The sequence below is a fragment of the Aphelocoma coerulescens genome, chromosome 5, assembly GCF_041296385.1.
Source record: "Aphelocoma coerulescens isolate FSJ_1873_10779 chromosome 5, UR_Acoe_1.0, whole genome shotgun sequence".
Classification (NCBI taxonomy): domain Eukaryota; kingdom Metazoa; phylum Chordata; class Aves; order Passeriformes; family Corvidae; genus Aphelocoma; species Aphelocoma coerulescens.
In genome coordinates this window covers 30,384,788-30,410,767 of record NC_091019.1, presented here as the reverse complement: position 1 = coordinate 30,410,767, position 25,980 = coordinate 30,384,788, and the positions used below count along the sequence as shown (strand labels likewise).

At 40.2% G+C, this 25,980-nt stretch overlaps 1 protein-coding gene across 1 annotated transcript; it reads left to right on the top strand.

Annotated features, from left to right (window-relative positions):
- The first annotated feature begins 3 nt into the window (after window positions 1–3).
- On the top strand, window positions 4–24,753 carry LOC138111506 (cytosolic phospholipase A2 epsilon-like). The gene is made up of 20 exons (XM_069017425.1): window positions 4–71; window positions 1,988–2,060; window positions 9,452–9,588; window positions 9,888–10,019; window positions 10,367–10,407; window positions 11,165–11,207; window positions 11,754–11,817; window positions 13,196–13,356; window positions 13,585–13,677; window positions 14,321–14,358; window positions 15,038–15,194; window positions 15,652–15,788; window positions 16,259–16,481; window positions 17,645–17,759; window positions 18,461–18,598; window positions 19,436–19,543; window positions 20,648–20,839; window positions 21,308–21,474; window positions 22,907–23,090; window positions 23,935–24,753. The coding sequence occupies exons 1-20, from the start codon at window positions 45–47 to the stop codon at window positions 24,171–24,173; spliced, it is 2,469 nt and encodes an 822-aa protein (XP_068873526.1). The 5' UTR covers window positions 4–44; the 3' UTR covers window positions 24,174–24,753.
- The last annotated feature ends 1,227 nt before the right edge of the window (window positions 24,754–25,980 follow it).

Here is a 25,980-nt window from a genome sequence, read left to right as displayed (position 1 = left end):
CACTACCACGTTTCACACCTGGCTCAGACAGGGAAAAGACCACGATGGGGCTGTTCTACAGCAAGAGCCAGGTAAGAAAAGGCAAGAGGAGAGACCCTGCAATGAGCTGAGCAGGCTGCCCTTGAGAACAGAGGGGACCTGCTGTAGGAGCTGATGTTCCACCTGTTGTATCTTCAGCTCTGAGAATTAACCCTGACCATGAAGAGTTTCTTTCAGACTGAGTTTTGTGACTGCTTTGTGTTTTCACTTCAGGCATGCAAAAACTTTAGTGATGTAGTAATTTACTATTTTGAAAATTCCCAATTGAAAAAAAAAACAAACCTTTTTGCTTCCATCCAGCTGGGTTAGGCAAAACAACACACTGAGGAAAAATAAGTAATTATCACTAATGTCAATGAATGCATAGGGAGAATCAGGAAACTAATATTATGTGAGGTGTTAAGTATAGCTCTCTCAAAAATTGTGGCAGTTTTGGGGCATAGGGGAATGAATGGTAACATATTGTTTCATACTGATCTATGTATTTGTTGCAGTGATACTCCCTGCTCTATAGGTAGTGTGCATGAGGTGTCTCTCATATGTGCTTGTTGCATCACTACTCAGTTTTGCTCTTTCCCTTTTGCTCCTCTTGGTTTTTGGTGTGCTTTACTGGGAGGTTTTATGGGATTTGTTTGTCTGTTGTTGGTGGGATTTTTGGCTGGGGTTTTGTTGTTGTTTGCTTGATTTAGGTGGTGGCTTTTTGTTTTTTTTTTGTCATTTAGAGCATTAAATGTGTAATTTTTCCTCCTTTTATTCTTTTAAGAAGGCAAATTACCTAGGGAAAAAGTACCTCAACTTCAGTCCCTACACATTCAGTACCATGTTTGTCTGATCCTTGCTTAAGATGAGAGGATGACAAAATCAAACCAGTTTCCTCACAGGTTTGTTAAATATCTTTGGTAACCACTTTTAGGTTTAGGTGGTTTCCCAAAATCATAGAATCTTAAAAAGGCTTGGGTTGGAAGGAATGTAAATCATCTAGCTCCAACCCCATCCCCAGGGACAGGGATATCACCCACTAGGCCAGGTTGCTCAAGGCCCCATCCAACCTAGCCTTGGACATTTCCAGGGATGGGGCATCCACAACTTCTCTGGGCAACATGTTACAGTGCCTCAGCATCCTCTGAGTAAAGAGTTGCTTCCTAATATCTAATCTAAATATCTTCTTTTTTAGTCTAAAACCATTCCCTCTCATCCTATCACTAGCTGTGTAAAAAGTTGCTCTCCATCTTGTTTATAAGCCCCCTTTAAGTACTGGAAGGCTGCAAATATTTCCTTTGATACATTCCTGAGAGTTTTACTTAAACGAAGATTGAGTGAGCTGAATTATTCACAGAGAAATAATTACAGAGTTATGGCTTTCACTCACTCCTCCTGAGAAGTTTGGGATAGGTCTCTGGAAGGCACTTTCCAGGTCATTGTTTTTTAAAAGCCAGCACTTCTTTATATCAGACATAAGAATGTAATTATGTAGCTATAAATCAACTGATGAGCAGCATCATTACACCATGATATCATTACTAATTCCTGCCCTGCTAGATAGTTTGCTGTTTGTTGTGAAATATAATGGATATATATGGCATCCTGTGAATTTTCACAGACCAAGATGTGTGTCAGTTGTATTAATAACACAGCAAGGTTCTCTATCACACATTTCTCTGAGGCTGGGTTGCAAGAGTCAGATACTTGAGGGCTGAAAGAAGTTTCCTCAGTTGAGGGTTAGCACAAGTTTCCTCAGAATGAAAAATGGAGGACATCAGAGGTTTGATCTGTGGCCATGCCTGGCTAAAAACCTTCTGGGAAGAAGACAATGCAGAAGGAGGAAGCTCAGTTTAGAAATGTTTTTGATGGTTGGAACTGAAACACTTAATTCAATTCTATCTCTGATTGTGCTTCTGTTCTTCCTTTTTGCACTCTCATCCCATGCATCTTGTGTGCTGTTCAACAGACAGAACCATCGCCATGCAACTTGCTCACCGTAAAAATCATACAGATGAAAAATGCCAGGAAGGCAGACTTGTGTGAGTATCTTTGCTGTATACCCCTGGAGCATCCTCAGGCTTGTAAAACTACTCTGAATATATCAAGTGTCACAAACACTACAGACTATTTATAAAAGGAGAGAGATAGAAGATGTGTGATCCTGGTATGCTGAAGATGAGGTAACACAGTTAGAAGATACTATTTTTTGTTTTATCTTTGTTGATATAACACTGAAGTCTAGCCACCAGTTGTAATGCAGAACATGTTTTTGTACAGAATGCATAAAATATTTCCCACCTGAATCTGTAAATAAATGTTCTTCTAGTCACAGGAAAGATTGCAATAAGAACTTTCTTTCTATGGTTCCTTCTTAAAGTAATGTCTACCTTGTCCATTGTGTAACCCTGCGCCTATCAAAGACTATTTGGTGTGAGCTCAGGAGTGCACACTTGACATCTCTTACAGATTATCAAATTTGATTTAGCAATAGGCATGGCTCACAGTTAGCTTTTCCTATTCTTAAATATTTTTACAAGCTGTCCAGGAATTATAGTTACACAAATATTTATGAATGGTCCATAAGTACCTGAACTGCAAAACATTAGAAAAAACAGCTTGAATGACAACCATCTCCTCGTTTATACAAATACAAAGACAAAGGTCTGAATGCAAAAAGTTTCTATATGAACAGGACCAAGCTAAAGTTGTTCACATAAAAAGATCCAGGACAAGAGATTTTTGTGCCTTTCCAAAGTTATTTGCTTCGAGTTCTGCAACAGTTTGTCTAGAGACCAAAGGAATGTGAAGAAGCGTTTCTCACTGATTTTTATTGAAGAGCAGTAAGATGCTTTGTTGTTGATGAATGTATGGGGAAGAAGAATCCATATCAACCTTCCCACTGGACGACTTCTACAGTGTGGAAACCATATTTGAAGCTCAGTTTTCATCTGGAGAGAAATCCCTTCCTAGAGCTGAAACCTATTTGAATGTACAAATGTGCACGCTGAACTGAAAAAAGAAGTGTGGAAAACGGCAACCCTTAGATATCTCCCTAGATAATGATGTTTTATTAAAACATCTGCATGATAATGAGTTTACCAAACTTCCTCTCTAACTTTTTCTCATCTAGATCAATGATTTTCATTTTCATCTTTAAGCTAGTTTTGTTCTGAATGGAGTTTATTATGTTTTGATGCTGTCCTATTCAATACTATAAAGTTTCTCAGGCACGGGACTGGTAGTGAAATGCTCAGCCTTTTCTGCTTCTCAGTCCAAGCTGTGTCCTGCCAGCCCATAAAGCTTTCTAAAGGAGCACTTTGAATGACAGAAGTGATTTTGGAGGGGAAAAAGTTTTGCACGAAAAAACCAGGACAAATACTTGCAAAAGGTGAATGCTTTGCTTTTTTGTGGACATTCATCATGCAGGAAAAGAAAATCATATCAGTCAGGCAGCACTGCCTTGCTTATGTTTAAAGGTTGAATCTAGTTTTGACTGACAGCTGCTTAATTTCAGTAACACTTGATTTTACTGAGTGTGACATTTGTCAGCTGTATTTAGCAGAAAGATTTTCTTTTAAACTGTTTGAGGACATATTTTTCTATGCAGACAGACTTGTAGAAGTCACAGATTTCAATGACAGGCTCTTTATCATATAAAAGAAATCTGTATTTCGAAAGTCTAAATGAATTAATTTAACCTCTGCTTAACTTTGCTGACAGTGTAAAAGCTAGTGCAAATTGCATGTTTGTAACTTTAGAGGCCTTCCACTGAGAAGCAGCAAAATGGGAGTCTTGAGATAAAAAAAAAAATGAACAAAATTTTGCTGGTTTGTGTAAAACCAGGGCAGCATTGTTGAATTGATTCAGTCATCTTTACAGTTCCCTTAAGATTAGCTTGACACAGCTTTACAAACTCAGAAGCATGTGTCCTCCATCACCAGCAAAGTAGACTTCTGTATAGGACCATTTTTCTAACACTGATTTTTTTCTCATTCTTTCTTTTCTCAGCCCTGTTGCTATTACTTTCTTTTTCCTGCAAACTTTTATAGATAGAACAAGTTGGCAAGTGTCACCTATTTTTTTTTTACCTTACTGACTTTTGACATTTAAAATCAGCTGCTTCTATCTCTTGCCAATTGTGTCTAACCTTGCACTAGGTTTCTGTAGAGCTTTCAGATCACTTTGTCTAATACTCATCTAGTGCTTGAAAGGTCTCCCAACGTGGTGCTGCAGGTTAACTTCATTATTAGTCTATCTGCTCCATTTTCCAGGTAATGGAGATGGGAAAATTAATCCAGAACAAGAGAATCTCAAAACCTCGCTAATATCTCTTATGCAATATATAGTAAAAGACCTTTAATGGGAGTTCAGTGCATAAGAGAGCATTTTTAACTAAGACAATTTAAAGTGTTTAATTCTGCTTTTTAAACCCCAAATCTTTCTAATGTATCCTTCCCACTGATCCTTCAGTGTGTAATTTATAACACTAACTTCCAGTCATGTATTAATGCATATCTGATATCCTTGATAACACATGTGAATTTAGTGCCTTGTTTGTGTTCTCCACATTCCCCTTTCTCACTGAACACACCCACATCCTCATCAGGCTCACTGTGCCTCTTGATACTCCTGGACCTGTGATTGCTTGCCAGTTCCCAGATTTGGGTGTGTCCCCCATAAGCATCCTGACACCCTAATGGGGTAAGACTTGGATGTGTATCAGTCCAACCCACCCTTAAAAACACAGCTTTGTCTGCTGAGAATTTTCAAATTTCAAGATCAACTGCTCACCTTGGGCAACCACCATAGCTCCGGAACAAACAGAAGGACATGGCTTTTCCCAGCATGAGGTTCAGCTCGGGAATTCCCCATGGCAGGAGACAATGAATGCCAAAAGTTTATGCAGGTTTCAGGCAGAGTCCGGACAAGTTCAGAGAAGAAAAAAATATCATGTTAAAGTAGGATCAGGAAGCGTGTATCTTAAATTTTGAGGGCGGAGAGAGCATTAAATGATGTTTTCCCTCTTATACTCCCCTTAGACACCCATCTCTAAATGTGATGCATAATGTCCTCTGGCACTGATGTCCTTCCTTGATAAGACCAAAAGTCTTTACCAAAAAAAAAAAAAAAGAAGTCAAAGAGACTAAAAAATAAGATACTGCAGAGAAGTTAAGTGTTTATGTGCAACTAACAAATGGAAAAGCAAGGAAACAGAGTGTTAAGGGTTAAACAATGTGAAAGTATAGAGTTAAAAATATTCTTAATCATTTGCTTAGTAAGACTATGATACTTTTTAAGCTTTTACAATTTTTTTTCAAACTATGCTTTTTAATTTTGGAAACTTCAAATTTTGGATTTTTTATATGAGACAAATTTGGGAACTATCCTTTATAAAATTATTAACTACGTTTTATATTTTTAACAAAACTTTTTTTTAATGGAATTGCAGTAGCAATTCTGCCACATGTGAGATCAATCCATGTAAAAATCCCTTGAGATCCTGAAAAGAAATATAGTCAGTGAAATACATTATTGCTTGAGGAACTGTTTCACTACGATGCTTATTGCAGGAACATGCAGACTTCCTCTGGTGTTCTGTCCTCGCACTGTTGTTATTGTTTCATTGTTATTTATTGCTTACTTCACCATTTAAGCAGTTGCAATTACACACCAGCAGCCTATTGTTCTAGGTGCTGCATGAAATACGGTTATAAAATCAGAGGATGTGGACTGATGAAGGCCAACAAGGAAGGTTGTTTAGCAACATCTCAACAAAGGGGTGTTTTAGGGAGGGATCTACATAAGACTACTAATACTGATTTAGGGATACTTGTAGGGTGCTCCACCCAGTGTGAAGGGCTGGGTGGGAGAAAGTGTGAAAGCTTTTTCTTGAAGTTTACCTATTAGAAGATTAATATTGAATGCTCCCCGGGGACAGGAACTGATCTCCTTGGATAGAATGAATTCTGATAATCTGACTGTAAATGGCCTTTTGGAAGGTCACAGAAGAAGCCCACGTTCTTATTTAAAAAAGAATATAAGAAGTTTCAATGACATCAATTATCTAATATTCTACCCTCTAGAAGACAGCAATGCTGACCTATCCACCTGCCCTCAGCCAGATATCTACTCAGCTATGAAGTGGGGGAAAAAGAAGAAAAGTACTTCTCTCAACTGGTGTTGATAGCTTGTATTTTGTGGCTTTGCTGGGTCCAAGTGCAGGGTGACCAGGTCAAGGAGATGCTCTGGACAAACAGTGTTTGAGACCATATTCTTGGTTCAGCACAACAAGAAAACACTATACCATAAGTGTCATGAATAATCTACCTCCCAGAAACAGTGAGGAGCTAAAGGCAGTCCATGAGGAGAAGGATGCTCAAGGCTTCTGCCCAGGTTACAGGTGGGCTGAAGGTTGCAGCTGTTAACATCAAAAAACGAGATGGAATTAAAATCTTTGGTTTAGCCCTGCTTGAATCTGAGCTCTCTATGAGGCAGGTGAGATTTCAGCTCGAGCCAGACAAGCAGATGCTCTGCTGTTTGGGATGCAGCATGGGGCTATGGCTGTGGTGTTTTTTAGCATGGGTCATGTTGTTGTAATGCTTCCTAATGGTAAAGCACAATTAAGATCCAGTCCTGCCTGCTATTATCCTGGAAGATAATTAGACACTTAGTGTAATAACTGGACGAAGAGACTGTGCTTTCATAAATACCTGCTGCCACACCTGCTTTTGGCCGGATATTGCCCCACAGAAATACCATGGCTGCCATCCCAAGCATGTTTGACAGCTGTTCACGTGTCATGGTTGAGGGGAGAGACCCAACAGGTCACTGGTGTGATACTGTGCTGTGTGTATCTTGTGAGAGCGTAGTTGCTGAAGTTAGGTGGTGGTTAGGCTTACGTACCAGGGTGATGGGGGTTTGCTTGCACGTGGCTGGCAACGGGAACCTCATACGTGTGCATGAACAGGCAGTGGGATATTGCAGGGAGACCGACCAGGCAGGGCACAGGGTAGGTTGAGGAGTGCCATTTCACACATACCTGCTTACAGCTGGAGGTGGTCAGGCAGAATACTGGCCTGAGGTATCAGAGATGTGTAAAAAAGGTTCCTGGGTGTTGTAAACGCCTCCCTCTTAACACCTGGAAAATACTTTAAAAACAAGAGGTAATCAGCTTTCAGAGGACATTACTGGAAGTGCAAAGGGAATCACCAAACACATTTTGAAGATGGGAAGAGGGAAGCACGCTTGTTTAGTGGCTGTGTCAGAAGTCTCCCTGAGAAAGTCAGAGATCTAAATGAGAAGTCAGGGCTCTGCTGTCTGACAGGTAGTTATTTCTTAAAGGTGTATGATACAATGCGGTAACAGACAGTGATTACTTACAGAGAAAAAATAATTGATGGAGTTTCCAAATAAGACTTTGTTCTTTGCAACAGATGAAGTCAGAGCATGTATTACTAACTGGGAAATGTCAGCAAAATAAGCTTTTGTTCACCCATAGACCTACCCATTTGGATCCTTCTGATCCTTCTCCTAGTGGGGACAAGAGCCAACAGCAATCTGAGCTGATATCAGTCTGGGCTTCCCAAGAGCCAAAAGAGATTTTTATGTGGACATTTCCTGTATGCACGCAGAATTTTGGAAGCTATTAGAATTGTTAACAGCTCAGCTGATTTCTATGTATTTTGATGGTTTTTTTAGAAATCATATCTCTTAATATGACAACTACTTCATCAGTCAAAGTTACCCTTCTTCCATTCAGAGTTACTCAGAAAAGATGACTTAAGCCTCAGAGAAGTCAGAGGAGTAAGTAAAGGTTGATTTTGTTAATCCTTGAGTTACACGTGGGGAGTCAATAATGGGCCAAGTCAATTATTTTGTGTTTCCCGAAGTCCAGTCTGCCAGTAAAACTGAGTGTGACAAGACTTAGGCCTATTCAGGTGCTGTTCAGATGAAGGTGTGTCTGCTATGTGATGGCAGGAATGGTTGAGTACATGGCATTACAAATAGAGGAAATACAATTCTACTAATGGGATTGGCATTTATGGCAATACTCCCCAGTGCTATCTTTGGCACTTGTGTAGGTTGTCATCCCTAACTAAGAGATCATGTTCTGTAGGGTGATCATCCCTGACTTTTGAGTGTGGGTCTACAAGCTTGTTAATCTAATGATTCATACTTGCCTTTTATTTCCTAGTAATGATGACAAATGTATTTGCAGGTAGATTATTCTGACCTCAGAATGAAAGTGCTTGTTGATGACGCAAGCATTGCAGACTGCTGCTAACCACTGTTTCCCACTAAAGCTCCTACAATGGATTTGTAAAGCCACACTTTACAACTGGCCTCTTCAGCTGAGAAAGGAAAACAAAAACACTGAAGCTGCCCTCCCTACATCTGGAAACATTAGAATTCATAGGTGAAATTTATGACCTGAACACACCTCAAATTTGGAAACCGCAGAGCAATGCAATTTTGTGCAAAGAAGCCATGTCAGCTCACTCTGTGATGGGAACAGCAGACAAGCTTTCACCTGCACATGAAGTGTTGCAAATACCTTTGCCACCCTGGCTGAGGCACAGAGATGCAGGTGAAAACAGTGACATTAAGCAATACCCTTTTTTAATACAGCTTCATTGCTGAAAACTGTGCCCCAGTATAGCTGCTTCTCAAAGCAAATGTTATCCATCAAACTGTTCAACCTTTCAATGCTTTTCTTATAATCTTCTTCACAGAAGATTAAATTCAACTAATTTCATCTCCACAGGTGATTACTCTTTTCTTGATTTTTTTTTTCTTTATATTTTTTTTCTTGAAAAACTGTGTTCTTTAACTTTCATAAGGGAAGAAAGTTAACTGAAAGCAGATGCCTTTGTAAATGTGCCTTCTGTAACAGCAATTTGGCTTCATGGCAACCTTCAATGCAATGAGCTCTTACCTCCTCCGCATTGGCAGCCAGAGGTCCTAGAGAAAAGAAATGATGCACAGAAAGTAGACAAGATAGAACTTACAGCCAGAGTTATTCTAGACATATAAAGGCATGTTCATGCTTACCTGTAGAAGCCCAGTGTGTAGTAGCTGGGCTCTGTCCATGTGCAGCCCCTGTCACAGCTGCTAATGTCCACGGTGCCCAGCTCTGTGAGGCCACTGTGTTTATGTGCCCCTATGTGTATGGATGGCTCTTCAGCAACACAACTGAGTATTTTGAGTATTTTTTTTCCCAGGAATTGAAAAAAAAGTAGTTCTCAAGAAGAGCACACTGACAGGCATTCACAATAATAAAGCAAGATGGTTGTCTAGCAGCAGCTTGATGGTACTGAACTCTGTGTATTGCTTTGTGTACAGAGCTAAAAATGCACATAGAGCACCACCTGACAGGGAACTAGATTGTTTCATTGGTCTATTGCTTTCCTGCTTTCCCTGTCTTCAACAGTAAGTCAGTCTGATTGCTACGTGAGCCTGAGCCTGCCAACAGCTTCAGTGCAGCATTTCCGCACCAAGACTGTGAAGAACAACAAGAACCCGACCTGGAACGAGACCTTCCATTTCACAATTCAGAGCCAGGTTAAGGTAAGAATGCAGATACCTCCAGCAGCTATTCTTACCAAGCATACCATATAGTCCTTCCACTCCACGGGTCTTTCTGAGTTCCCTTGTGAAGTATTCACACTCACTGTACCTATTTAGATTTTCACGGTTTGGTAAGACTGTATCTGCCTGCATATAAGACTGTCAAATAGAGTACACAGAGACCAACTGCAATATTTTATTTTTTCCTTCTGGAGCTTCTTTCCCAAGGTTCTTCAACTAAAATGAAACATCTGTAACATGTTGTATTTGTTAAACCTTTCATATTTATTTTTCCCCAGAACATTCTAGAGCTTAAAGTGTGTGATGAGGACAATGTAACTCAAGATGACCATCTTCTCACTGTTTTCTTTGACGTCTCCAAAATCCAGCTTGGAGAAAACATTCAGCTAAGTTTCCAGCTGAATCCACAGGTATGGATGAAAAACAAGGACAAAGCAAAGAGGGTGTGGTCAGTGAGAATATGCTTATGTGGAGAGCACACCAAAAGGGAGCAGCCACCAAGAGGCCCTGCAGTACGCATTCCACTTGTCCTGCAAGGCCTACACTAGGAGTCTGCTAAATTAATGGATAAGACGGTAGAAGAATATGATACTAGAAGTATAACAGATACAACATGAAGGAAATTAAGTCTGTGGCATGTGCAGTAACAAAAGGTGGACACTGGTTTATAGAGACCACTGAAGAGCATAGATTCCTGTATGGTATCTCTCTTCACAGGAGACCAACCTGCAGTGACTGCCTTTATTTTCTTTTGCAGGGAAAAGAGGAGCTGGAGGTTGAATTCACAATGGAGAGCAGGTGTGTAAGATGAAATAGGCAGAGGTATAAGATGGAAATACAAGGTTACTACTACAAATCAATTCACACTTGCAGCCCCCTAACACTGTCTGAATAAAACAGAAGCAAGCACAGGTGCTGGTGGGAGCATAGAGACATCCCTGATAGCAGCTGCTCACCAAGCTGAAAAGCACATTCTACACAGAAGGAAGTTTTAAGTTTCCCCTATTGTTCCTTAGTATGGGATCCCAGATGTTTACTCTGTCATAAGAATATTTTCTTTCAGTGTTTCTTTGCTGACTGTACAGTTAATGGAGAGAATTAGCATGTAGATCAGTTCTAGTGCTGCTGTGGATTTTTAGGGCAAATGGTATTTTTCTCCTTTTTTTAATGGCATGTTGGATGAATTCACCAGCTTTTTAGCTCTGATGCCACAGGTTTGAACTGAATAATTTAGGGCAATAATGTAATTATGCCATTCCTGTGTAAATTTTCTTCAGTGTGTCAGAAAATGATCCTGTCTGATACAGTGATGAGTTCCTCTGTTTAGCAGATGTCCACAAACATTTTAAAGTCCAGACTCTAACCTGTGAGAGGCAAACTGGATTGAATATGCTGGAATACGTGGAATTTCTGATGCTGTTTGTCCATGCTGCCTGTCCAAAGATGGACTTTTAAACATAAAGATAATGCAATGATGCTTAAAGAAGAATCAAGAAAAGGAGAAAAATAAGAATGTGCTGATTTTGAATTGATTGTTTTCCATTTTGTCTTTCAGTCCAGATCCTCCTGAAAACATTGTTACTAATGGAGTTCTAGTGGTAATTTTTTATTTGATAATCCTTTCCCCCACTGTATAGGAAAGCTTGTTGCAAAGCTGGTGTTAAAGGTACCAGGCCATGTGGTGGCATGGAGGCATTGACCAAGACACAGCTGGTGCTGGCATTGGCTTTCCCCTGTGGTCCCAGCTAGAGACTCACACTGGGAGAGGTGAAAGCTGTGAAGACTGTGAGCTGCCGCCAGTGCTCACCTAAACTGAGCTGGGCTCAGGGGTATGACTTCCCTCCCTCTGCTCAGGGAGAGCTGGGAAACCTGTTTGAAGAGCCTTCTCTTGTGGCTGATCCTCCCTCACGCCCTTGCAGGCAGAGCGAGAAGATCCCTTCTCTTTCCTCATCCCTATGCATTCTGCTATTTCCCATGGGAAAGTCCAATCCCAGCTCCCTAGACCTAGTAGTGGGATTGCAGGCTGGCAACACCTGTCCCCTGAGGTACAGGCCCCAAGACCCTGTGGGCATGTGTCCAGTGGATGAGGCAGAGCTCTCCTGATAGTGAATGCCTTTGTCTCTTGCCCTGCTTGTCTCTTGCAGTCCCGTGAGGTTTCCTGTTTGGACGTGCAGGTGAACGATGGGAGGCTGAGGAAGGACACTATGGGTGAGCATTTCACTGACATATGGAGCAAATCAGGTTGCCATTTAATGGCAGAAACACTCAGTGTTTTACACTTGAACATCCTGGTTTAAAATTATTTATGATACAAGAAAAAATCTGACTGATGCCAGTGGCCTGTGCAGGGGGGTGTAGGTGATAAAAAATATACAGATTATTCCTGAATGTGGTGAGATAAGCATGTGGTATAATTTCCCCACAAAATATTTTCCTCTGCAGTAACATCTTGCCAGATACTTACAATTTTCCAAAGCATTTGTGCAAGGAATTGCACAAGGAATTGTTTATTGGGTCCTAAACTGAAGCTAACTCCTGTTGTTTCTGGATTCTGGGACAAAGAAAATGGTCAGAATGAGAACTGGGCCTATTTTACCATCTAACTTCATAAAATTTCTTTAAGTATAACAATATAAAAATGCCATTAGGTGAAAAACAAGACACAGTATATTAACAAAGACATTTGCTGCACACTTAAAGCAGTGTGTCACTGCCATGTCAAGCCCATACTTGTGGAACTGTGTGCCTCCTAGGCAGTTTTTAAAGTGTCTTGTTCTGACATCTCATGATGACAACAATCCAGCACACTGCTTAAGCACCTGGATGATCCAGTTGAGCTCAGCTGTCACAGAGAAAAAGTTTGCTAGATGTGACTGAAAATGTTTAAGTCAGGTAACTCTTCCGAAGGCTGATTACATAGTTTGGAGTGTGTATCTTTATAGAATATATTTCACCTTGAACCTTGTGGGTTGATATCTTTCTATATAAAGACCATTTTTAGTTACTTGAACAGACATACCTGATGCTTTTTACATGAAAGGAAAAAAATCACTAGACATGACTTTTTAAGTGCCAGAAGTATTTCAAAAGAAATACTGCAGGTTGAAGGGAAGAGAAACATGACAGAGGGACTGAGATTTAAGTGATACCAAAGAGAACTGCGGTCTGATACAAAAAACCCATGTTTTTCCCAAAAGTCCAAAATTTTCAAAGTATCTCACAATATGTAATACTAAAACATTATTCTAGTGTAATAATAAGGTATTCTTCACATTTCAGACTTTCAGAAGAGAGTGTCCCCCCAAACTGTTATTGGCTGTGAATCATTACCTAATGATCAGAGCCGTAGTCTCAGCTATCAGAAATATGTCTAAGTGCAGTGGTACTATAGCAACAATCACTATATGGCACGTTCTGTACACCATCTCTAAAACTGAAACCCTCAGATAAGTCAGTCTATTTATTCTTCCTATAATTTGCGTATCAAAATGACATTGTTACTTTAGAAAAACATACATGACATTACTGTGCAAGCAAATTTTCCCCACTTTTTGGAGAACTTAAGTTTGAAACACCTTTGCTTCAGAGAGGAAGTTTGCACTGACTGTGGAGGGGTCGTACGAAGGAACCCAGACGCACACGCTGAGCTCCTGCCTGTGCGCGGCGTCCCCGGCCAGGTTCCACTACATCAAGTACAACCAGTCGGCGCTCACTGTGGCTCTGCCGCGGCGGAGGCGGCTCAGCAGGGTACGTGAGCACCCCTGACACGGGCTCTGCGGTGTGCATCCCACTGGGGACCTCTAACGCCTGAGTGTGAGTGCAGATCTGTGTGTGCTGGGAAGTCCTAAGTGCATGTATGTATGTGAGACAGGAAACTTTCACCTTTTTTTCCTTTTTTACCCTTTTTTAACTTTTTTTTCCTCCTTTTTGTAGAAAAGGTAACTTGTTTATTTTGTGTCTTACCATTTTTTTCAGTCTATATCAAGTCAAAATGAAAGGGATATGAATGAATCTGTGATTCTACCTCTGAACTCGCTTCCTATACAAGAGAAAATAACAATAGGAGAGGTGAGAACAAGTCTTTCTTAACAGTAAACAGCCCAACACACATTCAGTTTGGTGGATGATTAGTCTTAGAGCTCAGTGATTCAGTTCCTGTCAGACATGAAGCAGTGTAAGGTGTGAATGACAGTCACTCTGCAACTATGCAATAGTTACTTTTTCTTTTGTTCCGCACGTGGTTCCAGGCATGCTCTGTGCAACCCTGTTCTGAGTTTAAACTAACTTCCTGAGGACATGTCTAATATGTAAGTTCATCACATAGTGTGCAAGCTAACAGTAATGGATATGACAATTAGGAATTACATTTGCAAAAGGAATGTCTGAAGTAGAAGATAAAACAGAGATCATCCATATGTGTGTGGTTCAGATGCCCAGCTTTCAACAACCTTCCCAAATAATGAATGTTAAGCTATTAGAAGCTGAAGGGCCCTAAACCCACCTAGCTTATGTGAATGGCTTACTTTTATTCAACCCAGACTCTGCTGGAACTTGTGAAAGTCTCTCACAGTCCAGACCATTGCTGGCCAGATTATCCAGCCATGTTGCTGAACTAAAAGATAGTGAAACTCAGACCCTAGATGGAGTGGGGGAGGAAGGCGCAGGAGTAACGACCTGAGCATGCTTACACTGTTTGTATTGCGATTTTCAGGACAGGACAATTGACTTGTACACAAAGGCAAATGAATGGTAAGTGAGTCTCCAGCAAGGCCTGATCTTGTAACTGGGAGGCATCTGCTCCTACACAAAGCTCATTTGAAATCAGCAGGGGTCAATGCAGGCTCAGTTGGGAGCAGATGTGTGAGTTCATTATTGGGTTGTAGGCTTCTATTTGTGAGGTTCTCCTTTTAAATTGATGGCAAATTCAATCATGGATCTCCTGTCCTCCAAATATCCAAGCTGCTAGTGCATCTCAGCAAAAGGTCTTGATCTGTGTGCACTACTATGCCCACAGATGGAGAGACCAGCTCCACAAAGAAATCACATTTCTGAATTATACAAACAAAATAACTTCAAGGCATAGGTAGCTGTTTTTCTAATCTCCCAGCTGCAGTGCCTGTTGACAGTGGTTATGTAGTTACAGGATGCATGGCAGCACTACTGAAACTTGAAAAATTAATTATATGAGCAAATAAAACCAGAAGTCTGTTGTAGATACCATAACAGGACAGTGTGTTGTGATCTGCTCTGCCTTCCCATTTGCATCCTTGTTTTCAGCTACAGCAATTAGCAGAGGCCTGTCTGCGCTGTTGTTGATTCTCATTTATTACATTATACTGTCCCCAAACTGGTCTGTATATACACATAAGCACAGCTGGAGTTGTCCACAGTGACTAATAATATAACAATATCTGTGCCCTGGTCTCAGGACTCAGGGTCTGTGTTTCAGGCCAAGAAACCTTGATGCCCGCCTGGGGTTTGACCTATGCACAGATGAACAGAATTTCCTGCAAAACCGAAAGAAGGTAGTTGCTGCTGCACTAAAGGATGTTCTTCATCTGGAGGAAGATCTGCAGGAGCATGAGGTAACCAGTTAAGGGCACTGCTGGAGGATTTCTCTCTCCTTTCCCTCAAGCCTGGAGATGAGGGATGATTTTTTTTACCTCTATCTGGATAAGGAATGAGGACTGCTAATATCAGCTTGTCCTCCAGGGCACTTTGCTGCTCAGCTGGAGAGTTCAACAGTCTGTTTAGATGAGCAAAATCTCCGTTTCCACTCAGCTTACAAGTGAACCATTTGAAGATGTTTCAAACCAACAGTTTGGACTGTGTTTCTTAAAAATCCTCCCTGAAGTGCCAAGACCTAGTATACTCCACAGGGATGTATAGCATAGAGCAATGTTGTTTTATCTCTTAATTTATGTGTTTTATTTTACTAGTGTCTGGATGCTGTTTTTGTGTTTCTGTAATATTTTGACATTATTTGCACCTTAATGCCACTCTTTCATCTATGATTTCTGCTCTTTTTTTTGCGTCAAACAGGTGCCTATAGTGGCTGTGACCACAACAGGATGTGGCATAAGAGCACTCACTGCCATGTATGGCAGCATTTTGGGTCTCCAAAACTTGCGTGTTCTGGATTGTGTTTCATACATCAGTGGTTCATCTGGCACAACATGGTGAGGAGTCATTTTGATACTGTTGTTTGGATCTTGTTGTGTTAAGAAAAGCCCATGTTTTATCTTATCTTATCCGAAAGGGTAAAGGTGATCAAGGGAGTTATTACTTCCATCTTTGGGCTATGAATGCCAAGATTACCTGTGAAAGGACTACTGTGCATCATGACCTATCCCTAACCAAAAGAGGAGACTTTGTTGGAAGTGTAAACATCCTTAATCCTATGCAAACTGATCCTTTATTGTTATTTACTGTTTGACAGAAAGAGTGTAGCTGCTTTTGTTGGATCTCAGATGAAGTGATTTTTGACTGGTTGCCTTTAGACTTGTATTTCTGCTCAAAGAAAGCTCAAAGAGGAGAGCAACTAAAAGATAAAATGATAAGTGCCCAAAACTCTGCAAAGTGTATTCTCTGAGTTTCAAAAGCATCCTGTTCATTTTTCCCTGCATTCCATCATGTTTCCTGTCTGCAGGACAATGACAAAGCTATATGAAGATGCTGATTGGTCACGTAAGGATCTTGGGGAACTCATTATTGAAGCACGGAAGCAAGCAGCCAAGTGCAAGATGGGGGCTTTTTGCTTGAAAAGTCTGAGGAATTATTACAGAGAGCTGAGCCAAAGGACCCAAGCAGGACATAAAACATCTTTCATTGATCTGTGGGGGCTCATGATTGAAGCCATGTTAAATGACGGGGTAATGTCTACACATCTTTCTTCTCATAAAGTTGTTGACTTAATATTTATGACCACTGGAAGAAACTAGAGCCCTAGGAAGAGACCCTGGTCAGTAACACTGTATTTGGTCCACAGCAGAACACCACTTATTGACATTAATAACTTGGAGACACAGTGTTATGTCTACACTGGAGCCTGAAGTGTGATTGAATGTAGCAGAAATGCTCAGGCTAGCTCTAAAGTAACCAGAATGATGATTAATACTACAGCTGTGCAAGAAATTTTTAAGGTTCTTAGGTGTTTTTTATAGCCCTATGCTTTTATCTCTCCACTGCAGCATTATTTGCACAAGCTGCACTCGTAACTTGAATGTACTGCAGAGGTACCCTTTACATCCAGCCGTTTGTGACTTAGTGATAAGGAAGTATACAGATCCAGAGCTGGTGAGATATAATAGCTGCAGTGGGTGCTTTACAGCTACTTTGAATTTGATCTCTCAGGATTTTCAATTTCTAATTTTATTGTAATGATACAAGCAAAAACTTTCTGGATTTTCTCCAGACTGATAATAGCTGGAGAAAAAGCTATTTTATTTCAAATTTCTGTAAGCATGGTTTACGTTTTGCCTAGATGAAACAGAAAAATTAAACATTCTCATATCATATTTCACACAGTGTTTCCCGCCTCAGTGCTACATAGCAAAATTTGCTAGAATTTAATTTGGCCAAAGTATACTCAAAATCTCCATTTCATGTGTATGTTGTTAGTATTGGACAGCTCAAGGACTTTTCCTCTGTGGATGCTAACTTTCAAAGCGGTATTTAAAAAAAGAAATCTTGATTAGAAGGGTCATTAACATGCTGCCTTGAAGAACTCGTATGATTAACAGATGAAGTATATGGTAACAGCTGAATTACCCAGATATGCCGTATATTTTAACTTACATTTAACCATACAATATTAGAACAAAACATGAAGTGATTCATTGCTGTCATTGTATATTGAAAGCAGAACATGGCTGGTTATCTTAACAGAAATGGTTCCTGCTTTCTTGTCCTGTTATTCAAGCACATGGAAGTAAATTTAGGAGCAAATTCAGGAAAATTGTCTTAGACTTTATAAGACAATGTCTTTAAAGAACTGATTATAATCTAATTCTTTGTGGTTTTTTTCCAAATCCAGAAAAGCCACCACAGACTTTCTGATCAACGTCAGGCAGTGAACCAAGGTCAGAACCCACTGCCCATCTACCTTGCCCTTAACGTCAAGGACAAAGTTGCCACCAAAGACTTCAGAGGTAATGTTTGAATTCTGAAAAAGAGCTATATTTTCACCCAGGGGGATACATTGTGGGGACACATCATAAATAATGATGAGTTGTTTTAAATTCTCACTCCAAGCCCAGAGAAGTAGTGTTCAGAAATGTAAAGAGTAACTGGGCTGGCACATGATACATGTCAACAGTTCAGTATTTTATAAGATCTCTTGGCATATGGTTGTGTATTTTCAGGTATTTACTTCAGACTAATAATACAATATAATTCTGTGGCACAGTCTCAGAAATTATATGAATTCTTAAAGAAAGTGATTCATTAGATCTTTAAGTTTACTTAATATATGTTTTGGTCCATGATGGGAGTGGGATCTACATGATTTTTTAAGTCCCTTCCAATCCAAACCATTCTATCATTCTGTTTTTCATAGTCAGCTAAAGGCAATAGAAGACAATGTGTGTTTTAGTCCACCTTCCATGAGAAAACTTTGTACTCACTAGACAAAAAAGAAAAAGAATTTAAATTTTCCCCAGCCCTGACATTGTTCATTCACAAACCTGTGCACAGTGTGATAGCTGATTCAGCAGTGGCTGTTGGCAGGGTTTGCTCAGGACATGTGCTAAGCCAGTTTTCTTGTGAGAGCCAATGCCTGAAAGGCTTATTCCAAGCCTGACAACCGGACTGTTTTCTGTAGTGGAGTTAACCTTGGTGCATGTATTGGCAGAGTGGGTGGAGTTCACCCCGTATGAGGTGGGCTTCCTGAAGTACGGCGCCTTCATTCGTGCAGAGGATTTTGGCAGTGAGTTCTTCATGGGTCGCTTGATGAAGAAACTCCCTGAGTCACGAATCTGCTTCATGCAAGGTAACTCACCAACCTGGGGGAGTGACAAGATTTTAACAGAAACATTAATGAGTCACGAACTCACCCCCAGAAACCTGCTGTCAGCAAGAGGCAGCAGAGGTACTGGGTCAGTCAGCTGACGCTCCCCAGGGAAGTGGTCACAGCACCAAGCCTGCCTGAGATCAAAAAGAGTTTGGACAATGCTCTCAGGCACAGGGTGGGATTCTTGGGGTTGTCCTGTGCAGGGCCAGGAGCTGGCTTGATGATCCTTGTAGATACCTTGCAACTCAGGATGTTCTATGATTCTGTGTTTCCTGAGACTCATTCAACTGCCCTTGCCGGCAACGGTGGTTTTATCATTTGGTCTAAGATAAAAATAAACTGAAATGACAAAGAAGTTGTCATGTACCTTTGTGACTGCTTTTGAAGCATCATCATTTCCTGTAGCCTGCAAAAACTTTTCAAAGTTGGAAATGTATGACACTCTATGGAAGCCAAATAAAAAGTTAAAAAGAAATCAGTGGGACAAGAGAGAAGGGAACAGAGAAGCAGCTGGCTGAAAATATTTCTTTATCAAAGGAAAAAGGAAATGAAAATAGGAACATGAAAGCTGAAAATAAAATTTTTAAAAAAAGTTCCAGGTAACCAGGTAAAACATGGTGAGAGGGAAAAGACTGAATTTTATTCTGAAATAAGTTCACCTTTGGAGTCAACCACTGAAATAGATGCCTGAACTTCTGCAAAAATTGGATAGAAATATGAAAAAGTTAGAGAAGAGCTGGGGAAGGAGCAGAAGGCAGTTTTAAAAGAACTTGTGTTTACGTCTTCATTGCTTATTATACCTCTCCCACTGTCTAGGAATGTGGAGTAGTATCTTCTCCAAAAATCTCTTGGATGCCTGGCACGCAGCTGACAATTCAGAGGACTTCTGGAACAGGTGGACCCAAGACAAAGTGACTGAAATAGGTAAAGCAAAACACCTTCCTCCAGGCCCCTCTGACAGGGTAACTGCCCTCACATTTCCCATTTTTTAAGCTTTTTTGTCATCCTGTTTCTCTCAGTCTCTGGGTATGGGACATACCAGAAAAATTCAGTTATTTGATTTTACTGAATAGGCAGTGGTTCGCTAGTGAGATTGTGACAAGAAGGAAAGGCACCATCAGACAGGCCTTGGTGTAAAGGAGATAGGGAGGGACACATAAGATGGTCCCTAAAGTATTGTGTTTAGAAGGCTTGGAAAGAAACACTTCTGTCAAAGCCTCATGTCATCTGTTTGTTAGAAGAAAGAAGCTTCACTGTTTCCATTTCAACATCTCCTTGCCCTGAACAGCACGTCTGTCCCTCAAAATCTGACTAAACTGAAAGGCTTAGTAGACGTCAAAGTCAACATAGTGGAGATCTTACACCAGCTGAGAGAAGCAGCTCTGAACTGAAAGACCATTCCTTGAAAATACTCATGAGCATCTTCATGATAAAATTCAAGAAAAGCCAGTGAACAGACTTGGGTCCCATTTCTGTGGACTATGTTTTCAGAAAAAACCCGCCAAAGTCTTATGTTTAAGTTTATATAAGTAATTTGCAAGTTTTATTGAATTCAGGTGTCTGCACCTGAACCAAATAGAACAAACTGGCTTTTTAAAAGTAAAAATATTTAGTTTGAAAGCAAAATGCTAAAATTTTACTATGCTTTTCAAAATAAGCTTTAAATTTAACCTACATGGAATCTAAAAGCAGTAATCCCTTAAAATGTATTAATAACATTATTTACCCTGTTTGTTGTTTTCTTGGAAAAGTGAATTACTTCAGTGTGTATCCAAATCATACAGTTTTATGAGAAAAATGTTCTTTTAGTCATGTGTAACCAATCAGAGTTTAGAAACACAAGTAAGTTTATACTTTTGTCATGAAATTAACTGGAACTCATAGCAGATCATAGGGAAAATAATGCAATGCTGAGCTGCGAACACATGATTACAGAAGACTCATTGACCCTTTCTCCTCTTTGTGTCTTGCCTCTTCTTGATTATGGTTGTAATTCAATGTCATTCCATTTATGCTGTGTATCTCTAGAGGAACAACCAGACCTGCCTGAGAAGCCATATGAAATGGCTACATGTGTTTTCACTCCTACAAGCGGCCTCTCCACGACGCTCCGGGATATCCTGACGGATCGCCCTGCCGTTTCCAAGTACCACAACTTCCTAAGGGGCTTCCAGATGCACAACGAGTACATCCAGCACGAACATTTCATGAAATGGAAAGGTGTGGATGGCTCTCCTGCTTACATGTCTCATTGGGGTAGGCACAGGGGCTGGGAATTAGCGAGGGACGTTTGCATGTCCTGAAGAGAACTAAGCAAGTTTTGTGGTTACCTGTTAGTGTTCACTGAGAGGAGGGAGAATGAAGGAACTCCTCACACCTTTCACTTTCACTAACAGAAATGTTCAATTATTGGGTCATTGGGTATTCAAAGTCCTCACAGGAACAAAAATTGCTACGGTTTGGGTTCTGCACAAAGTCAACATCTGCATAGGTTTTGGTGCAGTTCATGGGTTTAGAAACACCAACAAAATATGAGTGGAGAGGCTGAAGGACCTTAGGATTGCTGCATACTACCCTAAAGCCAAGGGGAGATACTGCATGGGAGGGGAGCTCACCTTCCTTTTGCTTTCCAACTTGACAGATACCTTTCTGCAGTTTGCTAATCGCTCTGAATTTTCTACTCTTTAGACACTTTGCTAGACGCCTCTCCTAATGACCTGAGAGGCAACTCGGAACACCTGGAGTTGGTGGATGCAGCTTTCTTCTTTGAAACCAGTTACCCGCCCCTTATGAGACCAGAGAGGAAAGTGGATGTCATCATACACCTAAATTACACAGGTGGATCGCAGACGTTGGTGAGAAGTCTCAAAACTTTTTTTTTTTTCCAACAGCTTTTGCTTTGCTTTGCACAACTTTCAAACAGAGGTCTGTGAAACATGGAACTTAGTGGAATTTAGTAACATTCTGTTTTCAAACCTTAGAAGAAAAAGGGAAATTTCTAGAGGGGAAAATATGTCTATTTTTCTCAAACTACTTTGGAAATATTCCTAAGTTCTTCACCAGTGAAATACAGACAGGCAAAGTGAAGTTAAGAAAGTCAAGCTGCAACATCTATTATAGTCTTATATATAATATTTAATAGCACAAATACAGCCAGGAAACTTTTGTGATCCAAGTGCTGAATTTAATCTGCATTTTGCTTTTAAATGCAAGATTTTTTTGCTTTTTTATTTTAATATTGATTTTCTAGCTGTCCAGGAACAGCCTAGTGAGTAACAAATTTCTTAATCTTTATTTTTATCTCTCTTAATAAATATATTCTTTCTCCTTAAATAGTGGACTTGGAGCAAGCTATCAAATGCATTTACTATGTTTGCAGAAATCTGATTTGATTAAAATGGTTATATAGATTTTGAAAGCAGTATTTACCACATATATAGACAGTTTTAGACCTCAAAATACAGACTTGAAATTGTAAACCTGTCCCTGTGGGACACCCCAAAACCCACAAAGTTCAGTGGTTAAGGTTCTCTCCGTTTTTCGAGTGGAAGACGCGGCAATGGTGCAATTTCACATGAAAAATACTTGTCTTTGTACTGCAGTGGAAATGATAATATCTTCTACTATATTTCTTTCTAGTATTCTGAAATCTTTTGGAAATGCTTAATTCAAAATGAGGTGGTACTTTTTTGTTAGATAATTTAACAAAATTGGTCATCACGAATGAGCTTTCTGGTGAATGTTTTTAGTGCTATATTTTGAGGTCTAAAATATGTTATTTGAAAATCTCATGTTATTTCTAAAATTCAAAGTTACAGATATGGGTAGGTTGGTCTCTAAACCCTGCTGAAGTTTATTGAGGTCAACTCACAAGTTATCCTGCTATATAAACAGACAATGGGACTGGGAATCCTACTGTCTTGGACTGCAAATTTAGTTTTGTTTACATCCGCATTTTTTCTGACTTAGTTCTCCTTTAATTAATGGTCTATAACATGGTTTGAATTTATCTGTTCTGTTCCTGTATCATATTCCCATTTTAGAGACATGCCTTAGTACAGATTTAAACTCTCTTTACCATCTTGATATTAGGCATTTTCCTGGAAGACTATTTCCAAATGGCTCCTCAGGCAACTGAAAAACAGTCCTTGGGTCTGCAGGTGCCCGCATTATTTCTGGGTGTCTGCCTCTCAGTTGTTTTGTGCAACTTTGCATGAACTACTGGGCTTTGGCAGCAATCTGATCTTGGCTATCTTTTCTGTTCCCTGTGCTGCTGCTCTTGACCAGCCCTTGGAGCAGGCTTGCAGATACTTTGCAGAGCAGGAAATTCCATTTCCCTGCATTGGACTGATGGATGATGAGAAGAACCTGAAAGAGTGCTACATGTTCGATGGTGCGGACACCCCAGGAGCTCCTCTGCTGCTCTATTTTCCATTAGTGAATGACACTTTTCAAAGATATGTAGCACCTGGTAAGTTAACAGTACCCAGATAACTTTATTGACTCAAGGAACAATCCCAATCCCACTCCCTGGGTGTTTTTTCCTCAACCCAATACAACCCCCCTTTGTTTGTTTGCTTGTTCATACTAGTGAATAGATTGCAAAACGGGATGATTCAAACTGTTTGCAAAATCTGGTGAAGTCTTGTGCATAATTTTGTGTCTTGGTGCAATTCAGGGAAAGAAGAAATGTGTTCCTCAATTAGAGGAATGGAAACCAATCTCTTGTAATTTCCAGAAGTTTACTTTAGTGTGTAGAAAAAGCATATTTTTCAAATTATGTGTAGTTTTATGACAGTCAGATCTAGGTGAGAATCACAGTGTAGAACAGTTCTGTGGAGGGTCACTGTGCCTTCTATTTAGACCATTGATTATGCTGGCTGAATATACTGGAATATCAAAGCAATAGTACATGAAGTGTCCTTCTGGATTAGTATTTGAGATGGAGGCTTTGCTTTTAAGATCATTTCCAAGCCTACTAATATTCTGCTTCCTCCTGTCTTATATATCTCTATTCTTACTGGTTTGTGTTGTACTGAAGAACCTGTCTGGTAAGACTTGAGCACCAGTGACCATACAAAATGATGTGCCATGAGCTGGCCAGTAGACGGTGCTGATTGCAATGGAGATGACATTTAGCGACTTGTTTTTTATTCCAATAGGCTTTGTTCAGAAGTAGATTTTTCAAACATCATAGCACTGCACTTATCTTTATAGCAATTGCATCTGTGATCTCTCCAAGTTATTCTTGACCTATTCTATCAAAGTATCATGTGAGGGACTATACAAACACATTTCTTATTTCCTCTTGACAGGCATGACACGCAGTGCTGCTGAAATGGAACAGGGCAAGGTTGATATCTCCAGTTTCTCCTCTCCATACTCAACCAGGGAGGTCTCACTGAAAGCAGAAGATTTTAACAAGCTTCTGAAGCTAACTAATTACAACATAATGAACAACGAGAACATGATTCTTCAGGCCTTGCGCATGGCTGTGGCACGAAAGAAACAAACCCTGAGCCAGCCAGCATCACAGGCACAGCCCTCTGCTTGAACAGCATTATTCTCTCCCTTACTAAGTATTTACCAAGACAGCACATACATGATAAACACTTCACCATATTGGCAGGGGCCATATCTTTCTAAGTAACCTTCTTAATCTGATCCAGAGTTGTGGTATTAAACTCAGCAGTTTCTGTTGTTAACACCATCTCACTGTTCAAAAGATGAAGATTCAGCTGTGTGTGATAGGGAAACAGCATTAGCTCTCTTTGGCTGCAATCTCTTATGGTCTTGGTGGCTAGTTGCTAATATTTTTTCATATGCAAAATATTTTAGCATTTCACTGGGACTATTGGTAGCAAATCCATAAAGCCCTCTTCAGACACAGAAGGTGATGACCATGCAGTATCAATTTAAGACATTTTACTTAGTTTTGATAACCTGAATTAGATGGCCTTCTACCTTTAAAGATTTTGTTTCCCAGGTGCTTTTTTTGGTCATAAATTGTCATGAAATAAATATTTTATGAAGGATGTTTGATTTTTCATATTTGTGTTGGATAACAGAGATATGGATCAGTAGCCATTTAGGTCTTTGATGACATCTGTGCTTATCAATTCAGTTGAGTGTACAAATTTGTTTTGAAGGACTACTGCTATTTCCTCTCACAACCATGTCCTGTCCCAGATCACATATGTGTTCTGCAGTTATCTCCCCAAAATGCAATCTTGCTTTAGCATCATCTGGAACTTGTCCATTATAGTGTATTGAACCATTATGAAAACAGAGAGCATGTGAAAGGGATTGCAGGATGTATGGTAATTGAACACTGGGTCATGCAGTAAGATACCACTTTCCTCTTCACTGCATCGCAGTGTATCCCCTGCTCAAACAAACTTAAGGTCAAAAAAGGTCCAGCAGAGAGAGACGTGGAGCTTCTGTTTCTAATATGCATTCTTCCTTAGAGGTGAGTAACTGGAGAGAGAGAGAGAGGTATTCTTTTCTATATCTGGAGCTGGTTAAGAGGTTGGTTTTTGCTGGTTTTAGGTAGTAGCCCCACAGAAGCATTGCAAAAGAAAGGCAGATGCTGGCATCTGGGAGTTTGTGAAGGGTCAGCCAAGATGAGACTTACAGGAGTCCCTCAGAGCCTGGCCTAAAACAAATAGGGAAGAGCTATAGGAGAGTATCTTCCTTCCACAAATTTTTCAACAAGGTACACAGACAATTTCTGCCTTATATTCTAAAATCCCGTCCACTGTTTTATCTGAGCAGCCACTCATGAGCTCAAACTAAGGCACCTGAACTGCTGAAATGGGTATCGTGACTGACTCCTTAATGCCTGCCAGGGAGGGTATCATTATATTTGTCAAAGTCCTCCTCTGATTGCAAAGTTCTGGGCATTCCATCAGCTTTGCAAAGTCTGCAGGCTCCCTGAGGAAATCTGGTCCAGTTTTGCTTCTCAGTTGTTGCTCCCTCTTGGGGATATTTTAGTCAGGATTAGATACTCTGACTTTGCCTGTGAACTTTTTAATAGTAATGGTGAACATCTGCTCCTTCCTAGTTTTACCAGCCTCAGACTGGTTGGAAAACACATATTCCTGAGACAATGGAAACAGTTCTCCTGAAGATGTCTTGTATTGCTTGCTTCACCTTCTGTATGTTGCGTCTCAGATTTTGTGATGCACCCTAAAATCTCAGATGATCCCAAGCAAACCAGAAATAGTAGTTTCTCAGCCACTGGCATGGTGTTTCATATGTTCACACTAGATGTTTTGTCCCAAGTGCCTTTTCTGGCACTACTACTAGATTCTCTTCAAGCAGAGGCAGTCGAGAACCAGTGCTTGGGATACGGTCTCTCC